This window comes from Vanessa cardui, chromosome Z, assembly GCF_905220365.1.
Source record: "Vanessa cardui chromosome Z, ilVanCard2.1, whole genome shotgun sequence".
Classification (NCBI taxonomy): Eukaryota; Metazoa; Arthropoda; class Insecta; order Lepidoptera; family Nymphalidae; genus Vanessa; species Vanessa cardui.
The window spans coordinates 14,398,530-14,415,409 of NC_061154.1; the positions used below are offsets into that span (position 1 = coordinate 14,398,530).

Sequence of the window (16,880 nt, forward strand, 5' to 3'; positions counted from 1 at the left end):
GGTAGCGTAGTATAAGTTGTTGGTGTCGATTTGCTGATATTAGTCCCAACACAAAATGTAAGGTAAAAAAGCGTGTTATATGTAAAATAGTTAAATTAATTGTTCATGTACAATAAACAAACAAATCGCTCCATAAATCTAAAGCTTTGTATCAATACAATTAATTAACAAATAATTTTGTATAGTATTAATCTTTTTACCATACATGCTAAAACAATAAAAAACAAAAGGATTTGAATAAATACCAAATAAACGCAATGATGGCTCTAAATATAATATCCAACTGAAACTAATTTGGAAAAGATTCGGATGATTTAATTTAATTGATTTTTTTTTCATTTTTTGTTTTTACTTATTCCTTTTTATTTATGCATGTATTTTTACTTTAATTTTGCCTTTAGGATACAATGCTCCCCTGGAAGCGTGTTCCGTTGACGAGATCAAATGTTTCGATGACGGCCGGTGTCTGCCTTCCTCAGTGCGGTGCGATGGCACTGACGACTGTTCTGATGGTTCAGATGAAACTGACTGTCCAGTCTTTAGTTAGTTCATTTTCTTTATTTATTTTACACGGTTTCATTTATTTTTTTATGTTTTTTTACTTTAACACTTCTTTTTTTTATTTTTTTATCTTATTTCAAATTATATTTTTGTAGACAAACCTGATAATGACGATCTGATAACAAATGATGTGAACACCGATGATCAAACTGGTGATGATCAGACTATCGATGATCCTAATACTGATAACCAGGATGCTGATGATCAGGATATTGATGATCAGGATAATGATGACCAGAATATTGACAGTCAGACCAAATTAAATGAGGACAACGAAGATGACTTAATAGTGCCATACAGTCCAACATCTACTTCTCAGCCCACACCCGATACCTTAACTCCAAGAGGTAAAGCGTGTGACAAGAAGGTTTACTGTGAAGGTTCGGACGTGGAAATATGCGAAGATATGATATGTAACGGTGTTAAAGACTGTCCGAATGGAATGGACGAAATAAACTGTGACTACGATGACAAGACCTACAGTAAGTATAAGACGCCTCATAAAATGAGTATTTTTACACCCACCCCATGGTCTCGTAATACCAAGAAACCTCGGATAGAATACACAGGAGTTTCAAATTGTAATGTACCAAGAAGTTTGTCTTTAAAATTGATAATTGGTTATCCCGAACCCTTCATGATTTTGTTTTCTATGTTTTTTCTTTATTTTTCTTATTGTTTTTTTTTTCGTTTTTTTTATTACTCAAGGACCACCAGATGAATCTTTCAATTCAATTGGCGAATCTCCGGAAACAGCAACAGACAATCCGAGTATCGAGGAGAAACAAGAAAATAGTGAGCATATAATAATTATTATTATCATTACGAAATGAAAGTCAATAAATAAATTAAAAAGCAAAAAAAAATCAAATAAACAAAATGTTACAACACCAGATCACTAGGTATAATTAAAGTTTAAACAAGAATAAATAATACATTTTTAAAATGGGATACTTTTGGTGGTTAGGGCGTTGTCTGGGCTTAACCAGGTTAAAGAGCAATACTTGTTGCTAAACGGTGAGTATGTAAAGGAGAAAGGGACATAACTTCTTAGTTATCAAGTTGGTGATGGTTTGACTATATAAGACATGGTAAATATTTATTTTTATCAGTCTACACTGAGTCTACGTAAAAGCCACTTCAGGTTATGGACATTTAAATATAACTGTACCTACCAAGTGAGTATAAACTTATTTAATAATATGTATTCATAAACAATATGTGAAATATAGAAACACTTTTTATACGCCACATTGCATTGTGTACATAGATTTTTTATACGACAGTGTTTTATAATGAAGTAAAATTTGATAACAAAATGTTGTAAAATACTGTTGATCCATATAAATTAAGAAAAAATCTTATGAATCTTACAAAGAATAGAATGTACATAACAAATGACTGATGACAGTTTATTTTTCCACAGTCTGTCCAGCTGGTGAGATTCGTTGCGACGAGACGCGGTGCATCAGAGCCGATGCGCGGTGTGATGGAACTCCTGACTGCGATGACGGTACCGACGAAGAAGGCTGTTACAGCGGTAAGTGCTTTATATACATCTCAATAGCGTTCATTCTCCCATGGCATTATGTTATGGTGCTGAGGATCTTTAAAAGTTGGATTTGCATGCAACTTAAATCTACGACCACATGTTTTATAGACCTCAGTCTCAGTAGACAAGATTGTATTATTTTTTTCATACGTTCTGGTTAGGCATATGACTCCACACCACCCGATGGTAAGTGGAAGTGGAGTCCAAAAGCGAAGACGACCAGTATAGTCAGTAAGAATGAACTAATTCTCAAACAAGAAGCTGCTTTAAAGAGTGAATCTGTTTAACTTTATAAGTATTTTAGATATTTTTTTACCATTTTTTCAGCAAAGTATCACACTCATGTCTGATGATTTAGTTTCTTTAGGTGGATTCGTTTGTCACTCTTATAATAATTCTCAACGTATAAAAGAAAGTGAGATAGGTAATTATAAGGAACGATAAGGTTTAAAATCGTATTGTTAAAGAAAGATCTGAGTTCTTAGATTTAGAAATATTAATTGGGCTTTGTTAAGGAAGTCTCAGTAGATACTCAGAGGAAAGCATGCAAAGTCGAAAGAAAAAGAATAATGAAAAAACATGCTTAAGACATTACGAGAACTGTTATTAATCCCGAGTTTTAATGTATTAAAAGACTACCCACTTCCACTTCGAACCACTGACATTTCTGGGTAGTTTTTAAATTCTTAACCTAAGATTAGGGCTAAGGGCTTCTGTCAGCTAGCGCTCCTTCTTCTGTTCAACGAGTCCGCAGCATTATAAGCTAGCTATAGGAACAGCTAGGCAGAATATAAGATAATCTCTCAGATCGCTGCTTATAAAACCTTTGTATGTGTTTTATTTTTTTTATTATCTAAGATACATATCCAACTAATAATAGACCTTGCATATATTTGATATTGAATAAAAATATTTTCAGTATCTGGTCTAGTTCATAGACTAAGAAATAAAACAAAATACATTTTAATAGAATATCGTCGAGTAAAATTAGGGTTTGCTTGACTTTTCTTCGAATTTGTCGTGATATTACAATAAAGCTATTGTCAATCTTTAACTACTGATTGCACTACGTACGTATTGAACTCATCAATACAGATTTATTCATGTACCCTATTCTTAGGTACCTTTCAGGTGAACTCTTAAATGTAACAGATTCTTCAAAGACAATTTTGCTACCTATTAATCGTTTCATACATTAATCACAGCGTTTTATTATTATCAGCATTTAGAGGAAAATTTTATGAATGAATTTCTGTAAGTAGCTAAATTGTACACGTTTTTGTAGCAATTGAATAAAATTTTAACAATAATTAAATCGAATATCTTAATTGAATAACAAGCATGGAGTTTATCAAACGTTTTGTAATTGAAACCGTTCATCGATTAAGAATATTCGAATGATTTAAACCGGCACATTATTCGAACGATTCGAGCAATACAGGACTGTCCATCATTTTGATCTGAATCGTTTTACATTACATCGGCATTATCGTCTATTGAGAAACAAGGAAATGACCTACCTCTTAGAACATGTACTTCATATGGGGATACCATACTTCAAAGAAATATAAATATTTTAATAATTTATATGCAATTCAAATAAAAAATTTAATTTGACTCAACAAATATTATCTTTTTTTTTTAAAAAGTAATGTTCTAATACCAATGAATTAAAAATGGCTGTCTTACTTTAATGTGCTTAATAATGTAATTAATAATTACTGTTTCCGATTTATATCTATTTATTATAAACTATTTTTTTTTTATAATAAATTAGAATTGCCATGGAAAATATCGAATTGATAAATATACTGTTTGTTGATTTAATAAATTTTATATCTAACAAAAAAATATTTTTAATTATGAAATGAAAATAATAATAAAATATACACACCCTATTGATATTTGAGCTTATTTTGTTCTCAAAGTTTAGAATGTCGAGTGTTCGCCGAGAAATATATTCAAGTGTGGTAATTATAATAAATTATACAAGCAATTGAAATCATCAATGTGCTGCTTAACGTAATGAGAACCGTATAACAAAAAACGGTTAACGATACATAAATAGAACACACTTGAAACTATATTGGTCATTTAGGGTACAATATGTATTTATTTAAATACGAAAATAATATTAAAAAAAAAACAATTGTTTGTGCATTCTCGCATATAAGGATATTATATAGAATCTATGTGATGTGAAATAACGACTTTTGATAGCCTGGCTTACAATAACGACACACGATTGAAATATTATCCTCAAAATTTTTGATGGGCCATCATTTATTTTTACTTTTTGGAAATTATTTCAGTAATTTTCAGTCTTTGTAGAATCCTGGTAGATTCAGAAGTACTTTTGTGAGTATACTGATTACTGAGATGATTTGAATATTCGATCAGCTTTCTTGCTTAAAGAACGTTTAAATCTAAAAGTCAATTTAACACACGTCTAACCATCTTATCAATTTGAATTTGCAAGTATTATTGGTACGTGTAATTTAGAATCTAGTAAATTTAGTATATTTGGAAGAGGTGATATCTTATTGTAAAGTTCCATACATAATTACTCATGGATTGAAATATGAAATAGGTTTTAAATTGATATAATGCTTTATAAATACAAGACACACACAAATATACAATTGCATAAACAATAATTACGTAAACTATTATCATAATCGGCTCTTTGCAATTACTCAATCTTGAGTCAATCTTGATTATGTATTTCCATTTATTTAGTAATGTTGTCTTCCGGTTTGGGTGTACCAGTGTAACTGCACGAGGGACTTGACATCTTAGTTCCCAAGGTTCGTGGCAAATTGGCAATGTGAGCAATGTATGATATTTTACGCCAATGTCTTAACCCGGTGATGACCATTATAAATTGACCTATTCCCACTCACCATTAATTGCATAAAAATAGTCCGAAAAATAAGTATCTTGGCAAAGTTTTGTAAGACTTTTATTGCATGTTAAGAAGTTGGCGTTTTACGTATCTCCTCAATACTTTCGGCTTTTCATGAATTATTCCTTATTCTAACAACGGGACCGTTCCAACAATATAGTCGTATCAGATAAGTGCACGTAAACTGTTTGAACGCAAAACTTCTTATGGCATTCATTTGAAGTAAAACTCTTTGCTATATCTTTGTGCATCGAACAATTAATGAAAAATTCAATACTCTTGTAATATGAGACTGTAGGGTAATATCTTTCGCTATTCTTATATTATTCTTCTTAAATAGCTTAGTAAAATTGTCTAAGGAATGGTTTAATTAGGCCCATTACTTATATTTTTTTTTAAATATACGCCACTTCCTGAATAGTTAATATGTACAGCATATATATGTGATTTAAGATAACGCTTGACAAAATAGTGTATCGATGAGATTCCATATAATAACTTATGACGCTTCATACCCAATGAGTTAGCTTCATATGTTATTAAATTGAGTTACATGAATCTCTCTCTTCGACAATGTTTATCGAAAAAGCGTTATAAAAGATACGTCATGTACATCTCAAAATAATTATAATAAATAAATAAATACTTTTTGAAATTAGAATGCAAAATACTAACTTTGTTATTATTTGCTTTCCTTTCTAAAACTATCTATCATAAGATTTTTTATTCACATTGAAATATAAAGTTACACAATAACTAATAGCCGAAAAATAAAATAAATAAAATATAAGAAATAATGATAAAATAAAGAAAAATAAAAATGTCTTTTATATCTAACCAAGTAAATTTTACATTATATATATTTAACAATTTAATAAAATAAATTAAACATTCTATTATTAAATATATTGAATAAATAATATTATTCATTTATGTTTTACATTGAGTTAAATAAGTTTTAGGCATTCACCTAAAGACGAAATAATACTTAAAATAAAAGCGGTTGAAGGACACGAATGTTAAATTTATTGGAGAGTAAACGCCTATACATTTTTATAAGTACTTAAGCATTGTTTCTAGTGTACAGTACACTAGGAACCGGAAATAATAATAACATATCCTATATAAATATATACACACACGTTTCTTAGTAATGTTATTCTTTAATTTTTTCGAAACCCTCCGTAACCGCATTTAATCAGATCAAATTCGTTTTAATTTATCAATTTAGTTTGTACTCCGAGCAATACACAGAGGACACTGTTAAACCGTTTACACTCGTTATTACTGAAACAGCGTCGAGTTTATGATGATGAGTTTCGCAATACGGTCATAATATCATAATTCGGTACTTGCAACGCGGGAAGTGCAGACATCTATCAAGATTTATTTTTTAAATATTTGATTTGTAACATCGATGAAGTAAAAAGTAAAGTAAAGTAACAGCCTGTATCCCACTGCTGGGATAAGGCCTCCTCTTACATTAAGGAGAGGGTTTGGAACATATTCCACCACGCTGTTCCAATGCGGGTTGGTGGAACGCACATGTGGCAGAATTTCGATGAAATTAGACACATGCAGGTTTCCGAGCCGAGCACGAGATGAATTATAAGTAAACACAAATTAAGCGCATATTTATAGTGGTGCTTGCCTGGGTTTGAACCCGCAATCATCGGTTAATATGCACGCGTGCTAACCACTGGGCCATCTCAGCTCTATACATTGATAAACGTACCATATTTTTCGCTTCGCACGGGTGCAATGCTGATACTAAATATACTACTTAATTTGTTTATTTGCGACATCACATTAGTAACTTCCGAAATTATTAGTTTTTCTTTACTATATTTTCCATGTATTATATAATAAAACACTCTTAGAAAAATCACTCTATCTATGAAAAAAAAAACTGCATCAAAATCCGTTGCGTAATTTTAAAGATCTAAGCATATAGGGGCAGGCAGCGGTAAGCGACTTTGTTTTATATTATGTCATTATTATTATTTATCAATTACAACATATAATTATACTAGCTCATGTAATAATAAAGTAGAAAGATTTTCTTTCGGATCTAATCTTTTACATATTGAAGTTTTTTAGTCAGATATTACAAACGTTTCCTTATTTTTTATTGAGAACCATATGTATTTGGACCTACGAAGCCAAGAAATCTGAGCCCGCTCCATTCTGAGAACGTGAACATTCAGACTGTAGAAGAATTTTAATATTATATAAATCTCAAGTTGCATGCTATGTTCATTTACATATCTAACTTATATATAACATTTTATGTGTTGTATGAGGTCACTGTTAGTGTTGACTAATTATGAGAGGATATGACTTTATTTGAATGAATAAATAATTATAAATGCTTACATTATTTATAAATAGACGTAAGTGTCATGTTTGTTAATCGAAAATGGACTTTAAAGTATAAAATAATGCAATTATGACGGTACTTACAAGAACATATACGTGCTACTATACAAAAAAGTTTTCATTCAGTATTATAAAATATCAAGTTTAAAAATTTAAAAATAAATATCTATACCGGACTGGAGTTTGTACTATCCCGAAATCGTTAAATTAATTTGGTCGAAGAGAATCATACTGTTAACAGGGTGTTACATTGTGAATAAAAGTTTTTTTGAACCGAATGAGTACGATAATAATATAATAATTTATTTTTGGCAATAGTCCAGTGGCTAAAACAAGTTAATTCATACCAAAGATTGTGGCTTGAATCCCGGTAAACATCATATGCGTAACTCAGATAAGGGAGAAGGTCTTGCCCAGCGTTGGGCTCTACTGGCTATTACTTTAACCAAATTATAATAAGAACTTTATTGTAACTAGTAAAAGAAGTACATTATGCTAGTTCCTTTATTGTTATTTAATTATGTAGTATGTGCCAATGTGCAAATAGCTACATAAGTAGTCGTGCTAAGGAGCGGTGGTTGTAAAAATGCTTTTGCTATAATTAAAATAACATAATGTCTTTGCACGTTACATAGTATACACATACTCTTAAATGTGTTTTACGTGATATAGAAACTCTTTGCACGTCGAATTAAAAGATGCCTTTGTATATACGACCTTGTTGATATTATTGGTAATAACTTATAGGACAACAGACTCGGTATGGTAATTACAGATAGTAGATTCCTACTTCTATGCGAAATGATAACAAACATATTTTAGTGTTTTAATACATCCTTAACTTTAATTTTGTTCATGATTGAGCGATTGAACAGTGTCATGGTTACAAAAGTAAGTTTGTATTATTATTTAATTAAATATTATTATTAATAATGATTAATTATTTAAAAGAGATGGTGACTACTCAGTCACTCAATTAGAATGATGTAATAAACTCGATTCGAGTTTAAACCCGAGCAACCACCGATTAATTTTCATCATTACTTTTTTAAGGTAAAGGTAAAATCGTGAAGAAAACTGCAAGTACCTTAGGTAAATCTGGCGCTGAGGAATAAGCCCTAAGCCTTCTTAAAACGAGGTTGACCCAGTGTGGTACTTATTTATACTTTAATTTACCTTTCATATTTTGTTTTAATTATTCGAAATAATGGCGCCAATGTACCAAAATTGTGTCCCATAATCTTTCGTATATGTATATGTAAACATAGTCCATGGTCTTACGTTTAAAAAATCCCAATGATATGTCCGTCTTGATCAATTACCATCGTACGCTCATATTGTACAAGTGTCAAATTCCGAGTTGGTTTTAATTGAAATTAATTGAATGTTTTACAAGAATAACTATTATTAATTGTTTTATACACTTAAGCCGCTTAGCTATTTGCGGCTGTGGCATTATTTGAGTCTACAATTGATCGAGTGTACCTCATCAACATACATGTGTAAATTGTAAAATGTCACAATTTTTTTTGTTTTTAAGTAACCCATACAAATAGTCAAAGACTTAAAATCATCTGCCATGATACCGATTTTCCTTGTTGTTCTTTCCTATTGATAAACACATAAAATCAATATTGGATAAATGAAAGTCGGAGATCATACAATACTGCCTTTATAAAATAGTAAACATTTAATATATGATAATAATTCGAATATTTTCACCCCTTCAATCGTTGAAACTTGTCAGGTTTGTCTTGATTTATCCCCTCATGCTCAATGGCTATTCCTCGTCGAGAATGCCAACTGTCTCCGAAATCGGTCAGGAGGACATCAGATAAACTAAATCCATATAAGTGGTCTCTGAGTACATGATATGTAATCATATAATTAGTTACATTATTTCAAGTATTACTTACTGAGATTAGGATTCGTAGCTTACTAGGTCAACGGAACTATTTTTTTTATTATTGAATAAATCACAGATATAATAAAAATCTATAAAAAATATTTATATGACAATCTAACACAGATTAAAAATGTGCTAGTCACTGTTAAATATTATAATAACAGTCATTGAACGACAATACGGGAACACATAATAAATTAAAAAACCATTAATACATGGAAAGAGTTTGATGAATATTTTTTTCTTATTATAATATATATATCAAATAACTTTAACAAAAAAGAAATTCTAGCAAATATTAACCATATTTTATTAATTCTTTCCAACAAAATTATTTACCTTTACAATGATATATTACACACACAAACGCAACATCATAGAAGCTAACACATACATAAAGATCTCATACATGGTAAGTATGACACATTTCATAAGTACCTAGGTATAAAATTCATGTCGGCTTTTGTATCCAGCCTATTGGAGAGGCAGTCTATGAATATGTAGTAAAACCTTTTAAGGCATATGACAATGCCACATGAATCTTACATTAAATGCTCGCTTGTTAGTAGATTATAAAAACTTGTTTATAAAAACAAACATTTATTATTAACTGGCGACCCGCCCCGGCTTTGCGCGGGTGCAACACTGATACTAAATATACTACAGAATTTGTTTATTAACGACATCACATTGCAAACTTCTAAAATTATCAGTGTTTCTTTACTATATTGTTCATTAATTCATTGTATACACAAACCTTCCCCTGGAATCACACTATACAGATTTGAGCGTACAAAGGGACATAAGGACAGAAAAAGCGACTTCGTTTTATACTATGTAAAGATAATAAATGTTCTGCTATGATATTAACCATTAATAATAAATTGTTAATATGAGCCTAGTTGAAAAAATGTGGCGGTCACGGTTTATTTAATTAATACCAAGAAGTTGAGATTATATTTCGCTTATTAGGGAAACATAAATATAGAATATCGTACTGAACAAATGAGCCAATTTTATTGTATTGGTGTGCGTGTCAGCTTTGTTTGACAGTCAAACTTAATCAGTATGTGTGTAATTAGTAGCCAGCTGTTGGCCAATATTTTTTTCATCGTTTTCTTAGCTTCGGTACCTCTATATGTAAATAGTCAATTTTTCTAGTACAAAAACAGCCTTAAATACATTAATATTATGTATTGTAAAGATAGTTTTGCTTGTATTAATTAAATACGATTCAAAGACTCTGTATGTGTGAAAAAGTAAAAAGTAGTGCCACTTTAACGTTCGTTTTAGAATTTTATAGCACGACTAAAGTAAATAAGCATTCTTTTGATAATATGAGATTTCCAGGGTAGGGAAGGGTAGAGAGGTCGAGTCGAGATGGCGTCAAGTTTGGAAGCCGAGAAAGTGCGATAATGAAAGAAAAATAAAGATTTTATTCTTCATTTCTTTGATTATTGCATATAATTGCATTTTTATATATATTTATTAAAGGAAATCACTAACTTCGTTTTAGACGTCTTCGATATAAAATTTTATCAGCATTCATAAATATTGCAAAACTTGATAACTAAATGTTTTCATTTTAATAACTCATATATTTCGATATTTATTTTCGAAATATACAATTTTATTCAGTACAAACTATTAACGTGAACGTAGTGATGTAACGTATTAGACATTTCAATATATATCGATAAATCATTCTTTTTAAATTTAATACATTGGGGCACTTTATTCGTTTCTATGATAATATTCCGCAGTTATTTTTAATATGACCTATTACAAAATATAAAGCTTATGTCATAAACTTCAACTTGATGCACAAGATTGATGATGAACTTGAAGCAAGGAAAAAACATTTAGTATTTAAAGATTTCTAGGTAGGATATATAAAATAATATGTACTTTTCTAACTACTGAGTTTCTTGCCGGTTCTTCTATTATATTCTGATAAAACTAGTCTATGTGATACCATATTGTTATTATATACATGTATAATTTAAAAATATAATGTAATATTTAATTTATTATTAATATAAGTTATACATAGTATTTAAATTATAAACTTTATCGTCAACGGATAAAAACACTAGTATAAAATTCATATTCAAACGATATTATCTAGATACAAATATCTATATATTATAAACAAATATCCACTAAGTACTATAACTAGTAGAAGTAAGTATGTTTATATAATTAGGCTAAAATGATAACGAGGAACGAAATTAAAAAAATAAATGAAATTCCTTACGAATAGATTATACTGACCTCTAAGATACCAATGACCTTTTATAACTGATATTTAAAATCACAATTACATAATAGTTCCACATGTTTTCGTTATTTTTAAACTCTACATTTTATGGAACAAACGCTCCCCTTTTTTACGCTTCCATCTTTGTACTACGTAACAGATTTTAATGCGGTTTTCGACAATAGAAACAGTAATTTAAGAGAAACGTTCTTAACATATAACCCCTGCAAAATAAAACGCTTGTATGATAGGTATATATTTTCTATAGGGCCGTGTAAAGCGGACAGCTTAGCTTAGTAGCTTTTAAAACATATAATGTAGGTAATAATGTATTAAGTATGTTAACAACAGTTACCTTGGATCGTATCTCTTATGATGGAATTTTATGAAAATCTGTGTTTAATTTGATCATAATATATTTATAATACGTACTGTATTATGACATACATTTTAAGATCTGATAACTTCGATAGTTTGAATCCGGGGTAAGTGAAATACAATTGTAGGTATAATTGGTATTTCTATGTTGCAGGCAACTGGTTAAATTAAGCATATAAATAACAACCTACATTTTACTAAGTGGCGCTGACCAATAAGCGGTCTTCTAAGAAATGTCAATTCGAAAATTTTATTTAACCAATGAATTATTTTAGAAATTATTTTTATTTAAAGAACGTTTGAAACAAATCACCTTATTTGAACAATTAAGCTATCTTCGGCATGTATAGAAGGATCACATAAACTAAAATTTTCGCTGTTATAATTAACTAAAAAAATTCTTGTAGAGTTTCATAAAAGTTATCGATAAAAAATTCACAACACATCACATCACTATGATGATTCGCGTGTTTTCAGAAATCGATATCCCGTATCCATTATAATTGCATGTGTCCTTTTGTATTTGAAAATAATTCGTAACTAAACATTATATAAGCAAGTGTTGACAATAGCGTCAATGCTGTATGTTTTGCTTTTAATACAGACTAGTGAAATAGTCCGTTTCGACCTAAGGCTTCGTAGTCTAACATGATGAGTTGGTGCCAAAAAAAATCAATCTAGATAATCTTCATAATTACCTCATCACTATACTTTCTTTTACTAACCGTACTCTAAACGGATTTGAATGTTGGAAAATTAGCAAGTTGGTTCAATGGAACAAAATTTTTATATAAATATTTATAGAAATAAAAATAATCATACAATTCAATACTTGCTATTCAAGTCTTACTATAAGCCCTTGTTACTAGTTGAGTTTTTTTTCTAATATGTCAGCATTTTATTGCCAGCATCTTAATCTTGATACTTAAACTAAAAATCTTTATTCTCATCCCGTTGCGGAAAGTTTGGAAACATACAAGCCACAAGCACCCAAACCACGGGACACATCAGTAAATTGTGCCTTTACAATACCGTTACGAATATGATAGAGCTAGCATAGAAATTGCAGGAAAAGATAAAATCGTCGGTCCTAAATATTGCAGTCCTTGTTCTAGATTACGAATCAGATTTTATGAATTGCATGAAATGCTTTGTCAATTACTGTATCAGTTTATTACTGTTTGTTGCGATGTTTTAAATATATACTTATATAGGTTTATTTTCATCGTATTACTTGTCTGTGCTAATTTTCTCATGAATTGAATTAATAATAGTTTTTATTTTGTAATATACGTCTCCAATGCGTCAATACTTGGATTTGGTCACTCAACCTTTAAACATGTACAAACACGACCGTACTGTTTTAGGCGCTAAAATATTTGGTTTGCGGGTAGTTCGTACATAGAAAAACAGCAAAATCCTGCTATGACGACGACAACTACGTCGTTCCAAATTCAAATGATTGAATTCATAACTATGTAACTGTTTGAAAAGTAAGTAAGTAATTTGTAACAGTTTATGCGCATCCATTAAACATACCATTAAGTTTGTTTTAACAAGTTAATTTGTTAAAAAACGAAAACGTCATTACCCGCCATCAAATATTTCCCTACATACAATTTGTCAAATATTTCGTGATCAACGATCAATTCACGTTTCGTCGTGTATAAGTGAACTCGCTGACTTAAAATAAGTTTTTCTATGAAATTGAATACAGTAGCGATCGCGTGCTTGCCTTCATTCGATCCACCTCCTACCGATGTCTCTCTCATCCATAATGGGTTATATTAAATTGACAATATTCTTCTGATTAAGTACCTATAAGTGTAGTATGTTTCGGCCTAGCGTGCAATAGATTGCCAGTCTAAAGTGCTTTATATACATAAATTAATTACGTTAAGTACTTACTTCTACAATAATCTATTCTTCTAAATTATTTAAGAAATAAGCAAATTTAAATATAATCTATTTCGTTCCAACTTCGTTGAGATGAAATCTCATCATGTCAGTAGTCTAAACAAAAAAGCGCAACAGTGTGATTCTTTAAGAAATCACCTCATATCTCACTAATACGCCAATTTTATGTGTCTATAAATTTTATACTTGTTGTGGTGAATGTATATGAATGTATCTTATTCTAACATTTCAAGCTAGTTTTTTGCGCTGAAATTCGAGTTTTTGGTCATAGAATATCTTAACTTCTTTTTTCTTTCGTCTCTCAATGTTATTCCTCTCCTATCCACCATCGAGGTTCAAATTTCAAGACTGTTAATCAATTATATTTGCTTATCATAATATAAAAATACCAAAGCAAAATAATGAATACAGTTTTAAATATATGAATTCAACGATTGTCAGAAACAGTGGCCAGTTGACAAGATCTATAGCAACTAGCTCTATCTTAGTCTAGTAGTCAACAATACCTACTGCCCACATTTTATATGAACCTAGATAACCTCTATTTGGAGGCCGAATATTGTTGTGAAATACTGATAACTACGAGTGTACTATACGTGATGTTTGTTTCAAATTTGATTCGTCTTGTTTTTAATATCCGCTTTTATTCATCTTGGTATTTTTATCGATTTTATTACATTAATATCATATGTCTAAATAGCTACATAAGCGGTGGTAACCATTTACCATGAGTTTGTCCATTTACTAATCCACCTATATATTTTATGAAAATTTATTATCTAGGTAGTTTCGTATCGGTTGTCTTGAACAGATTGTTTAAGTACCCGACAGTATTGTGACTTTGTATTTTTTAAATGTTAATATAGAGTAACTATTGAGTTTCTTGCCGGTTCTTCTCGTTAGAATCTACTTTCCGAACCGGTGGTAGCTTCACTTAATTGTAAAATGACGATTCAAAGGTGCTTGTAAATGCCTACCTGAATAAAGTTGACCTGAATACAATTCAGTTATTGGTGCATTGAAGTATTAAAGAATTAGCGTCATTTGATCGTGCTTGAAATCAATTTTTCCTCCTTATAACAAAACAACCGAATAGATGTTTAGTTGTAAGCTATGTTATTTACACTTTGAAAATTACATAGTCCTAGTCTCGTGTTTCTTAGTGGAGAGTGTGTTCGCGGGCATAAATCAGATGTGCGATGTGATACTGTCAGGATCGGAGCGACACTTCGCGACACGCCGGAAACCACCTTTGTCTATCGTAGTGTAGTCACTATGCAGATGTCTGTTATCACCTGATATTCGATTAGCCTTAACGAGATAGGGACGTGTCATATTAGTGACGAACAAATTGCTACCTGGCTTATTTTTACAGTGTTACATTCTTGTATGAGTCGAGATGGCCCAGTGGTTAGAACGCGTGCATCTTAACCGATGATTGCGGGTTCAAACCCAGGCAAGCACCGCTGTTTCATGAGCTTAATTTGTCTTTATCTCGTGCTCAGCGGTGAAGGAAAACATCGTGAGGAAACCTGCATGTGACGAATTTCATAGAAATTCTGCCACATGTGCATTCCACCAAACCGCAATGGAACAGCGTGGTGGAATATGTTCCAAACCTTCTCCTCAAAGGGAGAGGAGGCCTTTAGCCCAGCAGTGGGAATTTACAGGCTGTTGTTGTTGTTGTATATTCTTGTATTGTAGTGATAAGCGAAGTAAGTGGACGGCAAACAATGGTTATTGAAAATTAAATACATAATCGATCGTATAATGAATGCGCCATGAACTAAGAGATCTTAGATATTACTGTAATTAAAATGACTCGATCTCCCAAACAAACAACGTTACAAGGCATAGAATTGACTGAAGAATATGTGAAACGTTGGCGGTACAATAATATTTGCAAAGACATATTAGATAAAACTATTTGCTCAATCTTTAATTATTTTTAATAGATTGCAAATATTTCAAATCATCTCTAATTTTCGTATGCGACAATGACCATTCTAGAAATTAATCAATTAAATTAAAAATTGACATGTAAATCGGTTGTCAACTTTGCACGATTGTGTGCGTGTGTGTGATTTTTTAGAATCCCACTGAGAGTTGTCTTCTTAAATAAATTTATTCCTATTGCGATAAAAACTAGATTTTAAATCACATCATTGGTTTATTATATAAAATATTTTTGGAATAAAATCTTGGAATATTTTATCGAGTTTATCGTTACGATAGTCACATAAAATTCATTTAAGTGTACTATAAAATTCTAGGCATTTATTTAAAAGGATTTTAATAGCAAATGTAGTCTTCCTTGAAACTTACTTTGATGACAAGATTTTTTTAGTCGATGTATTAAACGACACCTACAAGTAGTACATTAACTAGAACAAGCAATTTGATGTCAATCATTTCTCGGACCTGGAGTTGGGAACGTACCTCAATACGAAGGCTATTACCAGCGAGGAAGTTTCATTGGTCATTATTGGCGCTGATTTATCGTGACAATTCATTGTGTTGTAATTATTTCGTATGATACATCAATTACGTAAGTACAATGACATCAGCTCTGATGGCGATGGTAACAGTTGATAGGTCGCAGGCAAGTCAAGTGTGATTAAAAACAACTCTTTAAACCTTTTAAACGAAGCAGCCTACTGAATGAGACATGTCAAGAACTGCATCTCTTAAGTAGCAATGTAATCTTACAAAGTTTTTTTTATTTAATTTATACCAGTACACAAAGGTGGGTCACTCCTCGTGTGCATTAGTACGAGTGAGTGACACTCGTGCTTGCAATAAGTCTTTGTATCGACGACCTCCATGGTCGAGTGGTGTGTACACCGGTTTTCATGGGTACGCCACTCTGAGGTCACGGGTTCGATTCCCGGCCGAGTCGATGTAGATTACCATTAGTTTTCTATGATGTCTTGGGTCTGCGTGTTTGTGGTACCGTCGTTACTTCTGATTTCCATAACACAAGTGCTTCAGCTACTTACATTGGAATCAGAGTAATGTACTT

At 31.1% G+C, this 16,880-nt stretch overlaps 1 protein-coding gene across 12 annotated transcripts in view; it reads left to right on the forward strand.

The window, feature by feature from the left end:
- LOC124543189 (basement membrane-specific heparan sulfate proteoglycan core protein) overlaps positions 1-16,880 on the forward strand; it is a 140,948-nt gene that overhangs the window by 48,644 nt on the left and 75,424 nt on the right. For all 12 annotated transcript variants that reach the window (XM_047121276.1, XM_047121278.1, XM_047121277.1 and 9 more), the window contains exons 7-10: positions 402-542; positions 657-1,043; positions 1,270-1,356; positions 1,988-2,101. In XM_047121276.1, the coding sequence (XP_046977232.1) occupies positions 402-542; positions 657-1,043; positions 1,270-1,356; positions 1,988-2,101 (729 nt within the window). The remainder of the gene's footprint in view (positions 1-401; positions 543-656; positions 1,044-1,269; positions 1,357-1,987; positions 2,102-16,880) is intronic.